The sequence below is a fragment of the Aulonocara sp. 'chitande type north' Nkhata Bay genome, linkage group LG16 (genome assembly GCF_057382095.1).
Source record: "Aulonocara sp. 'chitande type north' Nkhata Bay isolate Kocher_YH1m ecotype deep benthic linkage group LG16, A_spYH_male_GT1.1, whole genome shotgun sequence".
NCBI lineage: Eukaryota > Metazoa > Chordata > Actinopteri > Cichliformes > Cichlidae > Aulonocara > Aulonocara sp. 'chitande type north' Nkhata Bay.
The window spans coordinates 4,927,145-4,947,500 of record NC_141359.1 but is presented as its reverse complement, the minus strand read 5'-3'; the positions used below and the strand labels follow the sequence as shown (position 1 = coordinate 4,947,500).

At 39.9% G+C, this 20,356-nt stretch overlaps 1 protein-coding gene across 1 annotated transcript in view; it reads right to left on the bottom strand.

Moving 5' to 3' along the window:
- The window catches only part of sctr (secretin receptor), a 24,323-nt gene extending 8,819 nt beyond the window's left edge, over window positions 1–15,504 (bottom strand). Inside the window, exons 1-6 of the mRNA XM_086266693.1 lie at window positions 15,448–15,504; window positions 15,201–15,309; window positions 6,201–6,296; window positions 5,409–5,509; window positions 4,647–4,756; window positions 2,267–2,399 (exon numbers count right to left, since the gene is read on the bottom strand). Coding sequence (XP_086122819.1) covers window positions 2,267–2,399; window positions 4,647–4,756; window positions 5,409–5,509; window positions 6,201–6,296; window positions 15,201–15,309; window positions 15,448–15,504 — 606 coding nt within the window. The remainder of the gene's footprint in view (window positions 1–2,266; window positions 2,400–4,646; window positions 4,757–5,408; window positions 5,510–6,200; window positions 6,297–15,200; window positions 15,310–15,447) is intronic.
- Between the last annotated feature and the right edge of the window lie 4,852 nt (window positions 15,505–20,356).

The following is a 20,356-nucleotide window of genomic DNA, read 5'->3' as shown; positions in this document are numbered from 1 at the left end:
ATAGCTGTTGCATCATCTCCTGAGGATTCGTCTCCTCCTTCTTACACTAATCATTGCTGTCAGAGGTTTTTCTTGTGACACAGATGGGCGAGTGTGCAACTGTTCTTCGGAAACATGCCAGAAATATGCGATGCTCAGCTCTAAACACTGTAGGTGAGGAAAAAGCTCAGCGAAAAACTGATCAGTGCAGCTAATCTTAGTGTGATTCATCTTAATATTTTCCTCCAAAAACCTTGGCTGTGACAGGGCCAGACAAAGAGCAATCCTGGAGGCTTGATTTATTGCACTGTGTACCCTGCCCGGGACAGGGTCACCAGGTCCCTACCCTGGAGCTTGGCCCGGCGTAGAGGCTCCAGAGTGAGGGTCTGGTGACTGAGCCTTAATCCGTATGGCCTGACCAGGCTCTGTGTCCATTCTCCTATGGGTCCACTACCACAGGAGTCTATAGGGGTTTGATAGTCTTTGGATTGGGTGGCAGTCAGAGGCAGAGGTCCTGGCATTCTGATGCCCAGCTTCCAAAACTGGCCTGTGGCACAGGGAACGTCACCTCTCTGGTGGGGAAGGAGCCTGAGCTGGTGTGTGAGGTCGGGAGATACCGACTATATATAGCTGGGCTCATCTCAGCGCATAATTCTGGCTGTGGAACAAGGTTTCTGGAGAGGGATGGGACTTATTTCCACTGAAGATCCCCTATGTGAAAGGTGGTGGGCTCCTCAGGATTCGCTGCATGCATATTGGGGTTTTCCCTGGTGGACAAGTGGGTAGCTTCCCTGCACCTCAGAGTCAGGGAGTGGGTCCTCATGTTGTTTTTTCCTCTGTGCCAAATGATGGTTCACTGTACCCAGGCTTCTTAGAGTGGCTTTGTTATGTGAAGGACTCTAATCCACGGACTCCGCTGTTCTGCTGGGGGTCTGCAGGGTCACCAACATGGGAAGTGATAGTGTGATCTGGGGGGAGTGTGACTGAGAGAAACGGCCTATCTGATCTGCGATGACTCACTTATGACTGGGGGGGAGGTCACTGACATTGAATGTCCTTCACTGACATGCTTGAAGGAGATTCAAAGCTCTTCTTTGCATGTTTCTGCCTTTTGCTCCATTCTCTCTAAACATGATCGCACTTCAATAATGTTGAGGTCTGCGCTCCGGGGAGGCTAAACCCTGACTGATATTTTTTCATTGTGTGTTTGTGTTGGCAGTGTGTTTGAGATCATTGTCATGCTAAAATATGAACTTGCTGCCAATCAGACTCTTTCTACAAGGAAACAGATGGTGGATCAAAATCTGACAGTACTATGTTCATAATTCCCTAAATTTTGACAAGATCCCCAACAACCCCAGTCTGAAATGAACCAACCACGGCACAGCGTCCACTATCTTTTACAGATGACTCTTACTGTTGTGCCTCTTTCCTGATCTCTTGGGATTCATCACTCCATAAAACCCACATTTATCTTTAGTAGTTTTCAAAATGTTCATGTTCAAACTCAGCCTCAGATTTCAATTTGCAAAAAAAGGAAAAGAAAAAATAGCATGAAAGTGTGAAAACCTTTTAAAAAGTATATCTTAAAAACTATAAGATTCTAAAATGAAAAACAATCATTATAACAAACTTTAAACATTTTATTCAGATCAGAGATGGTGCAGCAGAAAATATTCTAAAAATCTGAGACTGAAGGTCTTGAAATTGAAAAACACGCAAACATTTAACAAAATTATTCTCTGATTTATAAAAGTCCACGATCTTGTTCCATCTACTTGTATTTTTGTTTTTGCCATACAACGCGTCATATTTGCTCAGTCAGCATGAAAATGAAATAAAAGTGTCATGTTCTTCATTTTGTATCCAAGAATTTCATATTAAATGCTTTTCAGCGATGTACCATTCAGAAATGGTCACTATAGTGGTGCAGAGCTTGAATCCATAATCTATTTACATTAAACACTTTTTATCTATGACACAAACACAGTAGATAAAAACTGGGGAAAAGCCATGATTGGTGGATAACTTGCTCTACTTCCTGAGGCACAGCAGTGATCACAGGATCAACAGTTGATGCTGTGAAGTAGTAAACTCATTTTTCAGTATCACCCACTTGCATTAATTGAAGAACTTGAAGAAAAAAGTGGCACAGCATTATCTGAATGTGTCTGTCCCCACATGTTAAATGTTAATGTCTTGTCTTGTTAAACGTCTCACGTTACCAAGTCACAACATAGCATGTGCCCTCTCTCTCTCTCTTTGTTAAGACAAAAACAGAAAGTACCGTATAGATGTGACAGTGAAAACTGTCTTCATTTGAGAACAGAACTGCATCCCTAATAAAGATGAGTACGGCTCGGAAGATGAAGGAGAGGAAGAGCTGGACATGGATAAAGTTGCGTGTGCAGTGGAGCCTCCTGAGGATTGTGGGACACAGACATGGATCAAATGTTATAATCGTTCATGTTATTTGATAACATGTATATCATAGATAATGTAAATGTGTATATACATGCATATATTTGGTGGTGATAATATATACATGTTAAATTATAAATTATGTATTGAGAATAGATTATTTAACCCTCTAAGGTCATCGTCACTGGTAAACCTTACCATAACAAAAAAGTTACATTTTTGTTTGTAACCTTTTGGGCTCTACTTCTACTCCAATGAAAAGAAAAAAAAACAGTAATTATTGACAATTATTAACTGACACTTATCGAGTATTTACATTTTTCCACAAACGTTCTTTGCTTTTCTGCAACAGATATCAAAAGTTTAGGGTTTGGAGCTCAGACGGTTAATGTGACAACTGAAGTCTTCATGATTTAAGAGTGATTAAACGTGCTAATTTCTTCTTCTTAGTGAAGTCATCAGTTCATAGATCAAATATATTGTAATAAAAATATATTGTGAGGAATTCCCTATGTTGCATTCATTTCTCCAACAACAAAATTTCTTTATTTCTTCATCGTATTTGTGGCATTTCAGATAAAGTGGAGATTCAGATGCAGCACTGTGTTATTTTGCAACGCTGCAAATGTTTGACTCACAGTAATGACGATTTGTAGTTGGACCTTTAATTACATGTTTTATTATTAAAAGAAAATTATTGTTAAGAAAATAATTATATTGAGTTTTACTAAAAGGGCAAAAATCAGTCATCAACACTTGGGCCATATATGCTTACAGTACATAACCATTTGTAAAGTATAGATAACTTAAGGATTATAAATCTACCCTCTGGATCTATAACTGTGATCTGTAATGATTGTGCTAAGCTAAAAGGTTTGTTGAAGCCTGCAGACTCGAATACTGTACTACTCAGCCAACTCTTCCCTCTTTTTCTACAAACGCTTCACAAATCTACCTTTGCCTGAAGCATTTACCAGTGAGTTGCATAAAAGGTGAGATGCATTCATCAGAGTATAAATGTGTGTGAATGTTGGATAAGAAGCACTTAAGCATAGGAAAAGTGCTTGTGTGAATGGGTAAATGAGGCATGTTGTATAAAGCACTTTGCTCTGGGAGAGTAGAAAAGCACTATATAAGAATCAGTCCATATACCAGACATGCTAAAATTGTTTTCATGGTTCAGCTCTTATCATTTAAAGCTTTAACCTCCTAAGACCTGAACTCTTCCACGGCATGCCATTTGATATTTGGGCTGATTGGGACCCGATCAATGTAAAAACAAAGAAACACCAGATTTTTTTTTTTTACCCAATTTTTGTTCCTAAGAAAAATGAGAGCCACGTATGAGGACATTCGTTTTAAAATTTGATGGAACAATGGTAGTATAATGTCCTCGTAAGTGGATATCAGGCCCTTGTAGAGCAAAATTGAGTATTTTGGTCTAGACAACCCAAAATGTGATGCCCACATATGTGGACGCCGGGTCCTAGGAGGTTGAAGTGGGCACAGGTGGTGTTGAAAGTTAGAAAAAAAAATCAGCCACAGATACAGGTTCTCTTTTTTTTCTATAGACTTTTAGATTTTGGCTGGACAAATGGGATGAGAGCAGAGGAACCTCCAGGATGCTGTGTTCATAGTTTAAATGATGAATTAAGACCAGAGTTAGCTGCTAAGGATCTCCATAAATCACTTGATGCTCTTGTTTTCAAAACTTTTTTCAAAAAAAGTGCTAACAAATCAGTATACTTACATCATTGACAAATAGCATAAGTCATTTTATGAGTTAAAAATACTTACACTGTACTTAAATTACTTACACTGTACTTAAATTTCTTGCAGTGCTATTTGTGTCCTGAAAAATACCTCAAAGTTATACAGCCTGCACCCCAGTACAGCATACTTACAGTGTAAGATGGGGAAGTATTGTTTGTTTTTCCAGAAATTACCATGAAATTATGAAGTAATCAACACGCACTTAAAAATACATAGGATGTTTTAAAATTACTTACAAATTACTTACAATATAAGGTGTTTTTTAAAATTCATGTAAATTCAAATGATATTACATTTAGTTACAGGGTAGTTAGTCATGGGCCTAATAGCTCTTATAATGTAAATGTCTTATAATAAATCAAATAACTACTTTCTAATAACATCTGTAATAATTGTGCCTCACACACAGTTGGTAAAGTAACAGACAGTGTTGTACGCAGATATTGTTGTTTGTTAATTCTCTCATCACTGACCTCAGAAGGGAGAGAATAGCAACAGCTGTGATGAGGAAGACAAGGGAAACACTGTAACCCACAGAGTACATGATTCTCACAAACAGGAAGTACCTCTGGGAGCTGTGCACCTGGGAAAAACATGAATATATCCAGTGAGTTCAGCAGCAGCAGATTTTTGCATGACTATGTATCTATTTATCTCATTGGACGAAAGGCAAGAATATTTTTGGTATCATAACTTTCAACACTGCCACAACACTGCCATGTAAACAGGATTAATTCAAACTGAACTGGCAGCCCTCACCCTGCATCTGCAGGGTTCCTGCACGTTCCTTCTATGTGCGGAGAGTGTGAGAAGAGGCAGAGGAAGACAGAAGACTAAGGCTACGTTCACACGTACACGCAGATTTTTCTATGCGTTTGCACCTTTTGTCCCCTCGTAAACGGCGTTTTCGGTCACTGAAAACGGAAAATCTCCATTTTCAAAAAAACAGAATAACGAGGGGATGGGAAACAAAAGGAAAACACAGCTGGAACTAATCTGACACAACGAGAAAGGGAGGAAGCAAATCTGAACACTTTGAACACAGGACAAGGGATTATCAAAAAAATAGGAAACATGAGACACACACTAAGAAGCGGGCTTGACACAAGGACTGGGAGGAAACAGACATGGGGACATAACCGAGTGGGGAGACAGCTTTTGTTACCGCCCCCCGTTCAGTTAGTTCGATGGGTGACTGAGTGCTACAGCATGAAAGGAAGAAGGAAGAGGCTTACTTCTAGAGGAAGGCTTTCATTAAAGCCATACTCGCATGCTATATCATGTGGAGGGTAGGGATCAGTCCAGCCAAGCTCTGTGCAGTTCCTGAAAACTTGCCCTACAGAAATGGAACACATACATACAATGTGTTTTATTGTTAACACATAAAAAACAATAGCAGAAATTTAGGGGTTTTTTTGTAATATATAGGATAAAGGTTAATCTAGTTCAACCCCCTGGAGACAATGAGTGTGTGAATCTAATTATACCACAATCCAAGAGGTTCACTCCAGCTCACCACGGACATCAAGGTAAGACCTACAGTATCTAACATCCCTGTGTTGTTGTTTCTTTGTTGTCAGGAGTGTTGGTCCAGGATCAACATTGCAACTGAACAATCATGTCTTTGTGATGCCATTACTGTGCAATGTGGGGGAAAATGTACTTGTTTATAGAAAACTCTTTTCTGGTAGAAATAGTAAGCATTTCAAGTGTTTTCTTTATTAATTTATACAATATATTAATATATTTATGATACATATAATAAATATATTGTGAACTTGGTTGTGCTGTTATATTAAACTTATGTTAGTTTGTTCATGTTTGCTTTTAATAACATTAGCTTGTTTCTTGGTTAATGCTAACTGAATGCTCAGACAGCATCACTGGTAAATTGTGATACTGATTCTAGACTTACATTATTATTATGATGTAGAAACTACAGCAACACAGGGATATCAAATCATGTGACTAACATAGCCAAGCTATGAGTTTAAAAATATGCACTACTGTATGGCCCTACTACTAACCAGTGGTGTGTAGAAATCCAGGACATGGCTGAGACACAACATCTCCAACTGCAGCATGGGGCCAACAGTTAACATGGTCCCACCATCCCCTGCATTCTGTCAAAAAAAGAAAATCAAATTTTCAAAGAAAATCAAATTTCACTTTGTTCACAGCTCAGGTGATTGCTAAAGCACAGCGTGGGTGTGGGAGGAGTTTGGTGAGGCCATGGAAACAGACTTTTGGCTTGAGGCAATTCTGGTGCAGGTGGAGTGCTGCTGACTTCAACTAGCTGGATGGTGGAGGGAATACTTTGATGACCTCCTTAATCCCACTGACACATTTTCTGTAGAAGAACTCAAACATCACTGGGGTCAAGGTCACTGAGGTAGTTTGATGGCTGGGCCCCTGGATGAGGTTTTCCCGGAGTTCCTTAACACTCTGGCTGTGGTAGAACTGTCTTGTTGACACACCTCTGCAATGTTGCATGGCGATCTGGGGTGGTGCCTGTGAAATGAGAGACTTGAGTGATAGTTTCTATATTTAAGAAGGGGGACTGAAAGGGTGTGCTCCAACTAGAGGGAGACGGCTCTCCTCGGCCTCCCTGGGAATGTTTGTGCTAGGGTAAAGGAAAAGAAAGTTTGTCCATTAGTCGCACTTCAAATCCAGGAAGAACAATTTGGTTTTCATGCTGGACCAGCTCTTTATTGAACTCACACATTTTCAAGTGTTTATGGGAGTTTGGCCATCCAGTCTACATGAGTTTTGTAAACTTGGGGGTGGCATTCAACAGCATCCCTTGGGGTATACTTAGGTGGTGCTTAAGGACTATGGGGCCCGTTACAAGCTACAACCGTGTACAATTGTGACAAGAGCTTGTCTGAAATGCCAACAATAAGAGGGATTCATTTCTGGTGAGGTGCCCTTTTTAGTGAATTTCTAGGTGAAGCCAAGTGACTGAAGGCTTGCGCGTTGGTGGCCTCATCGTCTCATCTGTCCCTTTTTTGTAGATGATGTGGTCCTGTTGGTTTCATCAGGTAGTGTGAGCATCGAGCTCACACTGGAGCGATTTGCAGTCTATTGTGAGAGAATGGGAATGAGAATCAGGTCTGAGTTCATAGCGGTCAGCCAGAAAAGGCTGGAGTAGCCACTTCGTGTAAGAGAAGAGTTTCTTCTCCAAGTGGAGGAGTTTAGGTATCTCATTTGATCATGAGTGAGAGATCCTGACAGATGGATTGGATAGTGACCGAAAAACAAGTCGGGGAGATTAATTTTCCTCAAAGTTTTTGCTGGGCTTTCCTCTAGAACAGAAAGAAAAGTGAATAGTTCAGTGTGGCTCATTCAAGACAGGCTCAGAGTAGAGCCACTGCTCCTCCACATCGCAAGGTAGTGATGTGCGGATCGATCCTGAAATATCGATTCCTCCGATACCAATCATTTATGTTCTAGAATCATTTCTCACATTAAAATATCGATATTTTAGTAATTTAGGGTTAATTTGTAGTTTATCATTAACAGGAACACAGTGGAAAGAAACTATAACATTCGGATTTTCTAGATTCAAAGGAACTACTTCCTCTTCCGCCTTTCATAGTCATGTGCGAAATACGGCTGTATAAATGTCTCGCAGCCCCTTGGCGTGCGCACTCACAACAATGGCTGAGCATAATTGTGCGGATGTATTTTACCTCCACAAACAGCTGAGCCGTGGTTTGCAATAAATGTGGCAAAAAAGTGAGGTGTTGTGGCTATACTTGCCAACCTTGAGGCCTCAGAATTAGGGAGACATTCAAAAGGGCTGTTTGGGGGGATAAATATATTTTACAGTGTTTATTTATCGGATAAAATACGTTAAATGTCACCGTTATTATTGGCCGGCCCGGAAACAGCGGGGGTGTCCAAATTCAGAGGCTGCTTCCACCTGAGGACCCGGCACGAGCTCCCTCGGTGGAGTGAAACTCTGCCGTCTGTTCCTTGCTCTCTAAAATATAACCGGGCGCTGACGTAAACTCTCGACCGTCTCTCACTTCTGTTTAATCATTTTCTGTTTGACGTTTATTCAGCTGTGTGAAAACCCAGGAGGAACCCTCCCGAGGGATTAATAAAGTTTAATTTAATTTAATCTAATAACTTTAATCTCAGCCAAACCGATTTACTCACGAACAAATAAAACACTGAAAAAGCCAAACAAGAACATTTTTAAGTTATCAAAGTGACTTGTACATCATGTTTAACCCGAGTGGTGAAAGCCCGTGGGGGTTTGAAGACGATGTGTCGGTCGGCTCAGATATTTGAAGTTTACACAGCTACATTCTCACCTGAAAATATGTTAAAAGGTTTTTTGCGACCCAGAAAGAGAAATAAGAGTAATATTAAAACTAAGACGCTGCCGCCATTGTTGGAAACTGGAATTGGCTGGCCGCGCTATGAATTCTGCAATATGGTTTTTCAACTTTGTTGTCTGGGTGGAAAATCTGGAGAAAGGTGGTATTCTCCCGGAAAAATTGGGAGGGTTGGCATGTATGGTTGTGGCAACATCACTAACCTCGTCAAACACCTCAGAGTAAATCATATCACAGAATATGACGAGCGTATGTTGAGACTGAAGAGGAGGAGAGGGACAGGTGCTGCTGGGGTGAGAGTCTCTCACGGAGTCCTTTAGTGCTGCAGGCAGGCAACGTGTTCAAATAGCACAACTTCAGTTTTTTATTTCTATATGATGAACTCTGCATTATTAAGTGATAAGAACAAGTAATCTGATGTCCTGTAATCATTATGATGCTATAATTTGAGATACAATAAATAAAATCTGTTTTTGTACAAAGTATCGGTATCGGATCAGTATCGTCGATACCACCCTGAATATTACTTGGTATCGGATCGGAAAGGAAATCAGTGGTATCGCACATCACGATCGCAAGGTAACAGTTGCGGTAGTTCAGCCTTCCAACTAGGTCGGCTCCTGGAAACCTCCCGTGTGAGGCATTCCAAACGTGTCCTTCTGGGAGGAGGCCCCAGGGTAAACCTAAGGTACAATGGAGATATTGTATCTCTTTGATGGCCTGATATATCTCAGTGCTCCGGGGGATACGTTTGATAAGGGGCCTAGGGAGAATGAGGTTTGAGCTTCTCTGCTCAGGCTGCTGCTGCCACCAAATCACAATAACAGGTGCCTTTGGCGTTGTAAAAATAAAATAAAATTGAATTGAATTGCCCCCACAAGGCACCATTGGAGAGATGGAAAAAAGTATTTGGATGGATGGAGGGATAGATAATAATAATAGTCAGGAAAATGTGTAATATGTACAGTACAGACACCTGTTAATTAAAATTGTTCCTTATCTGAACATCTTCCAGGTTTTTGTGTCAAAGAATGTGCAAAAAATAAATCCACTGGTACTTACTGTCTATAGCTAAACTGAGAAAACATAAGGACCTTTTACTACAATCTATTCATGCAACACTTTTATACTATGCCTCTAAAACACTTTCTTACAGGTTCTTAAGGCATAAACTATCATGCACGGTATGTGCATGATAGTTGGTATAATGGATGCATCAAGAGCTGTCAAAGAGACTGAGCTCCCACACCAGAAATGCCATACCAGGTCGTCATGCAGCCGGACAGAATACTCTCAATATCATCCATATACAGGGAGTGCAGAATTATTAGGCAAGTTGTATTTTTGAGGAATAATGTTATTATTGAACAACAACCATGTTCTCAATGAACCCAAAAAACTCATTAATATCAAAGCTGAATGTTTTTGGAAGTAGTTTTTAGTTTGTTTTTAGTTTTAGCTATTTTAGGGGGATATCTGTGTGTGCAGGTGACTATTACTGTGCATAATTATTAGGCAACTTAACAAAAAACAAATATATACCCATTTCAATTATTTCTTTTTACCAGTGAAACCAATATAACATCTCCACATTCACAAATATACATTTCTGACATTCAAAAACAAAACAAAAACAAATCAGCGACCAATATAGCCACCTTTCTTTGCAAGGACACTCAAAAGCCTGCCATCCATGGATTCTGTCAGTGTTTTGATCTGTTCACCATCAACATTGCGTGCAGCAGCAACCACAGCCTCCCAGACACTGTTCAGAGAGGTGTACTGTTTTCCCTCCTTGTAAAGCTCACATTTGATGATGGACCACAGGTTCTCAATGGGGTTCAGATCAGGTGAACAAGGAGGCCATGTCATTAGTTTTTCTTCTTTTATACCCTTTCTTGCCAGCCACGCTGTGGAGTACTTGGACGCGTGTGATGGAGCATTGTCCTGCATGGAAATCATGTTTTTCTTGAAGGATGCAGACTTCTTCCTGTACCACTGCTTGAAGAAGGTGTCTTCCAGAAACTGGCAGTAGGACTGAGAGTTGAGCTTGACTCCATCCTCAACCCGAAAAGGCCCCACAAGCTCATCTTTGATGATACCAGCCCAAACCAGTACTCCACCTCCACCTTGCTGGCGTCTGAGTGGGACTGGAGCTCTCTGCCCTTTACCAATCCAGCCACGGGCCCATCCATCTGGCCCATCAAGACTCACTCTCATTTCATCAGTCCATAAAACCTTAGAAAAACCAGTCTTGAGATATTTCTTGGCCCAGTCTTGACGTTTCAGCTTGTGCGTCTTGTTCAGTGGTGGTCGTCTTTCAGCCTTTCTTACCTTGGCCATGTCTCTGAGTATTGCACACCTTGTGCTTTTGGGCACTCCAGTGATGTTGCAGCTCTGAAATATGGCCAAACTGGTGGCAAGTGGCATCTTGGCAGCTGCACGCTTGACTTTTCTCAGTTCATGGGCAGTTATTTTGCGCCTTGGTTTTTCCACACGCTTCTTGCGACCCTGTTGACTATTTTGAATGAAACGCTTGATTGTTCGATGATCACGCTTCAGAAGCTTTGCAATTTTGAGACTGCTGCATCCCTCTGCAAGATATCTCACTATTTTTGACTTTTCTGAGCCTGTCAAGTCCTTCTTTTGACCCATTTTGCCAAAGGAAAGGACGTTGCCTAATAATTATGCACACCTGATATAGGGTGTTGATGTCATTAGACCACACCCCTTCTCATTACAGAGATGCACATCACCTAATATGCTTAATTTCGAGCCTATACAGCTTGGAGTAAGACAACATGCATGAAGAGGATGATGTGGACAAAATACTCATTTGCCTAATAATTCTGCACTCCCTGTACAGGTGAAAATAGAGCAACAGGACCGCTAGTCTTTGATTTTATTTATTTTCTGCTGTGTTTTACTTGCATTTATTTGAAAGACTGAGTGTAAACACAAAATTTTTTTTATTTTATGTGCTGGAATGTGCAGAAAATAGGTTTAAATATTAAACAAATTTCTTCCAGTCAGAGAATGCTGCATATAATTACATTTTTGCTTGATGCATAAAGTTAAAAGGTTAAAACTGATAAAACAAGTTTTAAAAAGAGACTTTTCCATTTGATTACATTTTGTATGATGAATTATGCAGAAAAAGTAGAATTGGGCTGAAAGATCTATCGCTTTATCACCTATTCAGGTTGTAAATCATGTTTTTAAAAAGTAACTAAGCAACTAAGTAATTAATTACTTTTGAAAATAAGTAATCACTAAAGTAACGGGATTACTTTTTGGGGGAAGTAATCAGTAATTAGTTACTGATTACTTTTTTCAAGTAACTTGACCAACACTGAAAGGGACAAGTTACCTAGGGTTTTATTGTGCATGTTTTGCTGTGTTTTACTATTTTAATATTTTAATATTGACGTCGACATCTGGTTATAGGCAGGTCAAGACATTGTGCTCTGGATGAAGCTCAGGAAGTAGAGATGGTCATCTACTAATCAGAAGGTTGGCGATTTGATCCCTGCATGCTAAATATCCCTGGATAGTAACAAGATAGGAACCCCAGTTTGCTCTTGCTTGCATCCATCACAGTACTAATGTGTGTACAATGGGATTGTATGAATGGGGGAATGAGGCAAGTTGTATAAACTGCTTTGAGAGCTCAGGTAGAGTAGAAAAGTGCTATATAAAAAATCCATATAGGGGAATACCCCTTGGAATCAAAGACTTGGACCCTTTAAATAGCGAGCTGATCCAAACTTCCTGTATTGGAGCAATGGGCCAATCCGAAGCACAATCTTGGGTTAACAACTCAGTTAGGAATATAATATAATGCCCTTCTATTCCTCTTATTTTTGTAACATATATTCTGGTCAGTGTTTATTTTTCAAAAACACAGTTGTTAGTAAATGAAAAAGCATTGCACATTGTTGGAGCTATTTGTTCTGTTGGATGTTTGGTTGGCCAAATGAAAGGAATCACAACTACACACATAAACATCTTTTTCACTTACTAACAACTGTGTGCCCTTAGACCGCCTTTGCAGATGTGCACAAATTTAAGGAAAGTGTGCATAAAGGGCTTCAAATGTCTTCTAAATAGTCCTCAGATGCTGGGTGGTGGTCTAAGCCCTCACAGGCTTTGTTGAGACTGGAGGTGGAAGTCTGTGTGCCTTTTCTCAGTATTTGTCAGTTTTCATCTTGTGTTCTGCCTGTTCGACTGAGGACATTTTCTAAACACAAGCTAAACCAAACAAAAGATGACAGCTTGACTACTAAATAGTGCCTTTACTGTTAGACTGCTTTCCTCTCCATCAACCTCAAACTTTTTCTCACCAGTGCAGAAGGAGTTACTCTACTCCTTCTCTAGCAATATATACTTCAGAAAATAGACATTTTTCCCTAATTAAATTCTATCTAAGACTTTCTCTAACCTCTAGCTGAATACACAGTCAGAATAAATTAAGACAATTTTATTAAATATATAAAAAAGCTGCTGTTCAGTCAAATGATTTAATAACTAAATATTAATTATTATTTTTATTCATAATAAATTGGTGTCATTCCCCATTAAATTACTAATATAAATATAAAATATAAATATATGCAGCACTTTTTTGGACATTGCAAAATCAGAACTGCAATATTATTGCAATATTATTACTAGTGTTGTTGTATGTTGTACTGTGTATGTGACGAATTTAATTAAATATCTCACTTTTATATAATTCAGCTAATTGTTTTGTCAAACACTATCACCGGCACTACATTTTGTATATGTCAGTTATTATGCAACACCAGATTTAATTAAAAAACTTTTAGGGCGATACAGAGATGGCTCATTAAACATATCTTGTTCGACCTCAGTGATATACAATGTAGGTTTGGTAGGTTTTTCCCCTAAATAATAAACACCTAGAAACGCCACTTTGAGTTTACTTGTCATTTCTGATACTTAGATTAGTTTGATGATATGAAACATATACGTGTGCCAAACATACAAAAAAATAGGAAATCAGGAAGGTGACAAACATCTATGTTTTCTGTAACATAGTTGCAGTGAATGAGAAGTAGATTTCTTCTCTATATATTCATATCCACCCGAAAAGCCAAAGGAAACTTTCACATTAGCTGTAAATGCTGTTGAATTGTGAATTAATTTATATGAGTAAAAAGAAAAAACAACAACAATGTATTTGCTCCTATCACGACACTAGCAGTGAGCTCCACTCTCCTCACACTTTTCCTGACTTTTCCAACTCAGATTCCATCCACATTTCATCTTGGACATGATGAGCCTTGTGGGTGTTTTCAATTTTACATCAAGTGAAGTGCTAACATAGTTGTGTGGATATCCCCGTCTCAATAAACATATTCACCAATGATTCCTCTCACTTGGGATGTGACTAACCAGTATCGGATCGCTGTTGAAAGTACTACAAAATGTTTTTTGTGAGGTTGTCTTGGGATGTATCATGCTTCCTTGCCTGAGGTTAGCTTCTGTTTCTGGGGATGAGGGTAGGGCATGCTCTCTTATCTTCTCCAGGTAAGCCAGGTTAGGCTTTTTGTGCAAGCTTTTCAGGTGGACTTTAAGGGTCATGGGATTTTTCTGCCTTTAGAAATGTCCCACATATTTGATCTTGTTCCACTACATGACACTTTTATCTGAAACATAGTCAATGGACTGGTTCTTATATAGCACTTTTCTACTCTGAGCACTCAAAGCGGTTATACAAAACTCGTTCATTTACCAAATCACACCCATTCGCACAAGCACTTTTTCTAAGCTTCCAATCTAACATTCACACACACATTCATACTCCAATGGATGCATCGGAGAGCAACATGGGGTTACTATCTTGTCCAAGGATATTTGGCATGAGGACTGGGGCAGACTGGGAATAGTCACATTCAGTGTGGACAGATCGGCAACACAGACGACGTGACTTTCCATCTGCTGGCATAAAGTAGCACAGCAAGAAAACAAACCAGAAACTGGACTTCATATTCGCCCTAGATTAACATATGATCTCCCCACCCGCCCCCGCAAAAAAAAGACAAACGAACAAAAAACCCACACATTTTCTCTATAAATTCAGTTGACTTTAGTCAGTTTTGTGAATGCTCAATATAGTTTCAGTAAAAAAAAAATTCTGTGAAGGCTAATTGTTTTTTTCAGTTATTCAAATGTTTTTTACTTCTAGTTTTACTTATTTTGTTCGTTTCGAACGATAATAACCATGCCTGCAGTTTTTATGACGCTGTCTACCCATCACAGTCACAAACATCTTTATGTTTTTCATTAAGATGTTTGCTGTGGTAAACAGGTAAATGGTAAAACAGACTATTACTCATTGCCTTGTTTACACATTCATGCATGTGCTAAAAACTCTGAAAATATCAAAGGCAACTCAGGATTCAGTACCTTGCCCACCATTAAGAAGGCACAATAGCTGCCTTTCTGTTGCAAAATACAAATGTATTCAGTAATAACATAAAGTAGATGTTTTAATCAAGCTTAGTGGTTTGTTCATATTTGTTTTTTTAAAACCACATTACAACAGATATGTTTGGGGCAGGTCATGGTGAAATCTTCATTACAATATAAAATACAAGTTCTTTTATTTATTTTTAGTCTTTCTTTCTTATTACGAGATAAAAATGTGGTACTCGCCTTGTTGTTGTCCTTGGCTGATGAAAGTCTTGTTGAGCAGCTCCAAACAGGACACTTCATCTTGGAGCAAAATGTAGTTTGGGTCGCATTCAGGACGAACAGCTTCAACCTGTAAACACACTGAAAGACCTATAACGCTGGATATGCCCTAAGGCAGAGACGAAAACTGCCATTACTGCTATTTTGTGTTTAAAAACCCTACTAAAAGGTGTGTGTGTGTGTGGGGGGGGGTTAAATATCTGCTCACATGGGGACAGCGCTGCAGAAGAAGTGCAATAACTGTAATTTCTGTCGAGATTCCCATCGAGAGTGCCCTGATGAGCCACCTGATAACAGAAATAAAAATAATAATAATACAAAAATGTTAAAGGAGGAATTGACCGGTTTTACGCGGCGTTTCTAAAAGCAAACACATCTATGTCTCGTTTAAAGGAAGGATACAAATCGGACGTCCTCTTCGCAAACACAGCACAAAGTGTTTCAGTCACCTCCCCAAAGCGTCTGACTGCGTCTGTGTTGATGCGGGTGGTTCACATGATACACTTCACGGCTCACTCTCCGCGTCTGCCTTTTTCTCTCCTCCTTCCTCGGGAAAGACGATCACACATTAACGTTCCGGTGTGGAAATATTGTTTTAATTTGTTTTAATCAAAAACAGTCTTGCGCCTCTCCTGTAGGCGAAGGCGTGGGGTACAAATACATTTACTAATGTGCTAACTAGTTCTAAAGTGAGCTGCAACAGTTGTATTCTGTTTCTCTAACCTATATCGTACAAGATTGCACTTCCACAGCAATTAACATCAACACACAGGAATTACTTGGGAAAATATCACCCTACTGTTTGCAAAATGAAATGGAGCATTCCAGTTTTTGAGGAACAAGAGCAGCCTCCATTAGACTGCTCCACCACTGAACCATAATTTCCCCTTCACATCATCCCTGAATTCAAAAAGATATCTGGGGCTGAGCTCTAGATCTAGATCCTGGCCTAGTTTGGTGATTAAAGTTGAAATATTTTCGTGACAACATTAATTAATATGGTATTTCCCAATATTTGTCATTTGAATGTGTAATATGCAGTTCTGTATTTCTCAGAATTTCAATCTGACACATTCTTCACTCGTACTGATAATCTCTTAACTTCCTGAAAGTTTATCTTCACCCGCGGTTATTTTTCCTGTGATCGCTTCAAGACTTCAGAATGCTTTTAAAAGAAAACATTATGTTTCCACATGATAATTGCAATTATTTACAGCATACGACTTCACGATGGTTCCATGTAAATATCAAGTCAGTCTGATTTTACCTTCCAAAATAAAAGCCCTTTGAAATTGCCCATATATAACCTACTCTTTTAGTGACTTAGGAATGCTGGTGAAAGGAAGATTCCTGTTTCCACAGGCTAATTGCAGTGCATATCAACACCACACAACCTCAGTGGTATCCTGTTAATATCAAGTCTGTCTGATTTTGCATTTCAGAGTAAAAGCCCTTTCACTTTGTCTATATGAGCTACTTTTTCTATTACTTCCAAATGGCATTAAAAGGAAAACTCTTCGTAACTCTTCCACGGCAGCATTTTTAATTTCTCTTTGATATTTGGTCACATTGGGGCCCGATGAATGTAAAAACAAAGAATTGCCAGATTTTTTTTTTATCTTATTTTTGTTTTTAAGAAAAATAAGAGCCACATATGAGGATATTCCTTTAAAATTTCGATAGAACAGTAGCAGTATAATGTCCTCATAAGTGGATATCAGGCCCTTGTAGACCACAATTGAGTATTTTGGTCTAAATAACCCAAAATGTGATGTCCACATATGTGGATGCCAGGTCCTAGGAGGTTAAGGGAGTTATTTACAGTCAAAGGCTTGGATTTAAACACTACCCTTTTTTGCCCTAGCATTAATTAACATGCTATCCACGATATACTTTGCACCTCCTGTTTAGTTTCAATATTATAGGGCTTCGCGGTTTGATTTGATTTATTCAGTTGTGCTACTTTTGAGAATACGACACAATCTGCTTGGTAGAGAAGCTCACTAAGATTATTAAATTCCTCCTTTAGTAATTCAATTGTCATAAAGCCCTTCTTAGATTGTCAGGGGACAGTTCTAACCAACCTGCATAGAGGTGTGTTCAGGTAGCTAAGTGCCAGAATGACTGCTCTCCTCATATTACATTGACTTGTTATGCTGCTGCTGCTGGTGACGGGTCCTGTTTATGACTGTTCGACTGGTCACTGAGTCACGGACCATAAACTTTATGTTTTCTTTTTGGGGCTCATAGCCCACCTGAGGGTGACTAGTGTTCTTGGTCACCTCAGACGTATTTGTTTAAATGTTTATCGGCTGTTATTTTTATTTACTTCCATAACCCCCTATTGTACTTACAGCCAGCCTTCCAAATATTGTCCACTCGGTATTGAACTCCTGGTTTTAATAATAAGTTACTCCACTGTTATATGTCTGATACATACTGCATGATGGCGAATAAGTACCAAAGGGCCCTTATTCGCCATCATGGATAATTAAGACCAACTCATGGATAATTAAGGCCCTTTACATTCCAGGTCATTAAGGCAAGTACCAAAGGGCCCTTACCTTAATGACCTGGAATGTAAAGGGCCTTAATTATCCAGTTAAAAAGAAGAAGATCATGACATTTATCAAATCAAAAAAAGTTGACATTGTCTTTCTTCAAGAGACTCACTTGTCTCCCCAAGAGTCAGAAATACTTTGCTGTGATTGGGTGGGTCAGGTATTTTTTTTGTGTGGCAGCAGTCAGAGTAGGGGTGTAACAATTTTGATTCATAAGCAGCTACAGTTTAAATGCATCCGGATGGTTAAGGACGAAGATGGGCGGACATTCAATCAGTCTTTATTTATAAAGCACTTTTCATACAAAAATGTAGCACAAAGTGTTTTACATGGTTACAAGCAGCCCACCCCATCCCGCCCTCCAACTCACTCCCCACACTCTCATTAACATAAACGATCATGGATACGTCCGTCGGGGGGACGGACGTATCCCCCCCCACACACACACACACAAGAGTAAAATTGGGCAGGGCACACATGAGCCAGGTGAGGAAACACTATCACAGGAAGCCGTCTGCACGTGGAGTCGGTCACAGACCGCAGCCTCCAGGCTGGGCACACAGCAGGAGGGAGGCAAAGAAGCCCCCCCCCCCCCCCCCACATTGCTACTCTTGGCTGAGATTCAAGGCCATAGGATGATTTTAAGCAACATCTATGCACCTAACATTGACGACCCCCCCTTTTTTGGAAACTTGGAATGCAAAATTAGTGATATTGGCGACTACCCAATCCTGATAGTGTCATGGTTCTGGGTCGGTTCGACCCAGCATTTTGAGTTCCTTATGTTTTGGTTTATTTTTGAATGATGGATTGTTCTTTATGTTTCTCTGGTGCTTTGATTTTTATTACCGTACTTTCTGGACAATAGAGCGCACCTGTATATAAGCCGCATCCGCTCTATTTTTAAAAATTTAAAAAAAAAAAAGATATACATGCCGCACCCGGCTATAAGCCGCAGATATCTATGATGAAAAAATAGATATTTACTGCATGTACAGAACAATCTTGTACTGCAAATGTACAAGTATGTACCTGAACAGATTCTTTCCGAACAATGCCTTTTAACATGGCAGCAACTTTGCTGATTAAAACGTAACAGAACCAAGAGAAAATAACCACTATTTATTTACCTCCACTTTTCCTGTATTTGAAACCACAAGTCACTTTAATCATCTTCGCTGAAACCCATGAAGTCGTCTTCTTCAGTGCTACTCTTGGCTGAGATTCAAGGCCATAGGATGATTTTAAGCAACATCTATGCACCTAACATTGACGACCCCCCCTTTTTTGGAAACTTGGAGTGTTGAACAGGCTCAGAAGAGCTTCATCACATCTGCCTCCATCAGTCTCGCTCTCCGTGTCACTGTCATCCTCCGGTGAAGTTGGCTCTGAAGGTGCGCCGCTCTCTTCGCGCAGCAGTCCAGCCTTTTGGAACCCATTGGTGATGGTGGATTCTTTCACAGCACTCCACGCTGTTAGGATCCACAGACAGACATCAGAAAAGGATGCTTTTCGCATCGTCTGGTCCGATGGAGTTTTCTTGTATCTTTTTTTCAACGAATTTGTGGAAGTTTTCAACTTTTTCCTGATAGTCAGGGGGGAGTTGCTGACAGAGAGTGGTCCGTGCCCTGATGGACAGGTTTTTACGTTTCATAAATCTGAAACACCATGACGGCCCACCTTTGAAATCTTTAATATTCATTTCGCGGGTGATTGTTTTGGCTTTCAGTCGGATCTGTACAGTGGATACACCTTGGCCACCTGCTCTCTGTGTGTACACCCATTCCTCCAGGACATTTTCAAGTTCAGGCCACTTGCTTTTATGTCCTCTGAAAGCTTTTCTCGACTTTTGGCATTGCATGAGCTCTTCCCGCTGCCGCCTCCAACGTCTCCCCATAGACTCATTGACGCTAAGCTTGCGTGCAGCAGCGCGGTTTCCCTCCTGGATAGCAAGATCGATGGCCTTCAACTTAAAACTTGCATCATACGAACTTCTTAGTGTGGTTTCCATGATGAAGGGGCGAGGATTTGAAAATAATTACCAGTTGGTAATTTGTTGTGCGTGTTCTATCTGCTAAAGAAAAAGTAGTGTATTCTTCTTTGCATTGATTTTTCATCTATCTTGTTTTTTATTCTAATTCTGGTTAGAGTCCCCCTAGTGGTGGAAGAAAAATCCACAGAATAGCCGCACCTTTGTATAAGCCTCATGGCTCAAAACCTAGGGAAAAAGTAGCGGCTTATAGTCCAGAAAGTACGGTATTATGAATCTGTGTTTCTGTATTAGGATCAATGTTCGGGTTGTATTTGGTTGTTATTGCAGGTTTAGCTCAGTGTCTTGTCTGCCTCACTCTGTCGAGTCCGTGTCCTAGTAAAGTGTGTCTTGTTTCCTGCTTTACTTTGGAGGTTCATGTTCCTGTCTTATGTCTGTGTGTCTAGCTTTGCTCCCCGTGTCTCGTTAAGTGTAATTTCTCTCGGCTGTGTTCCCACCTGTTCCTCGTTCCCTCTTATTCCTGCGTCAGTATTTATAGTGCGTGTCCTCCAGTGTTCAGCGTCGCA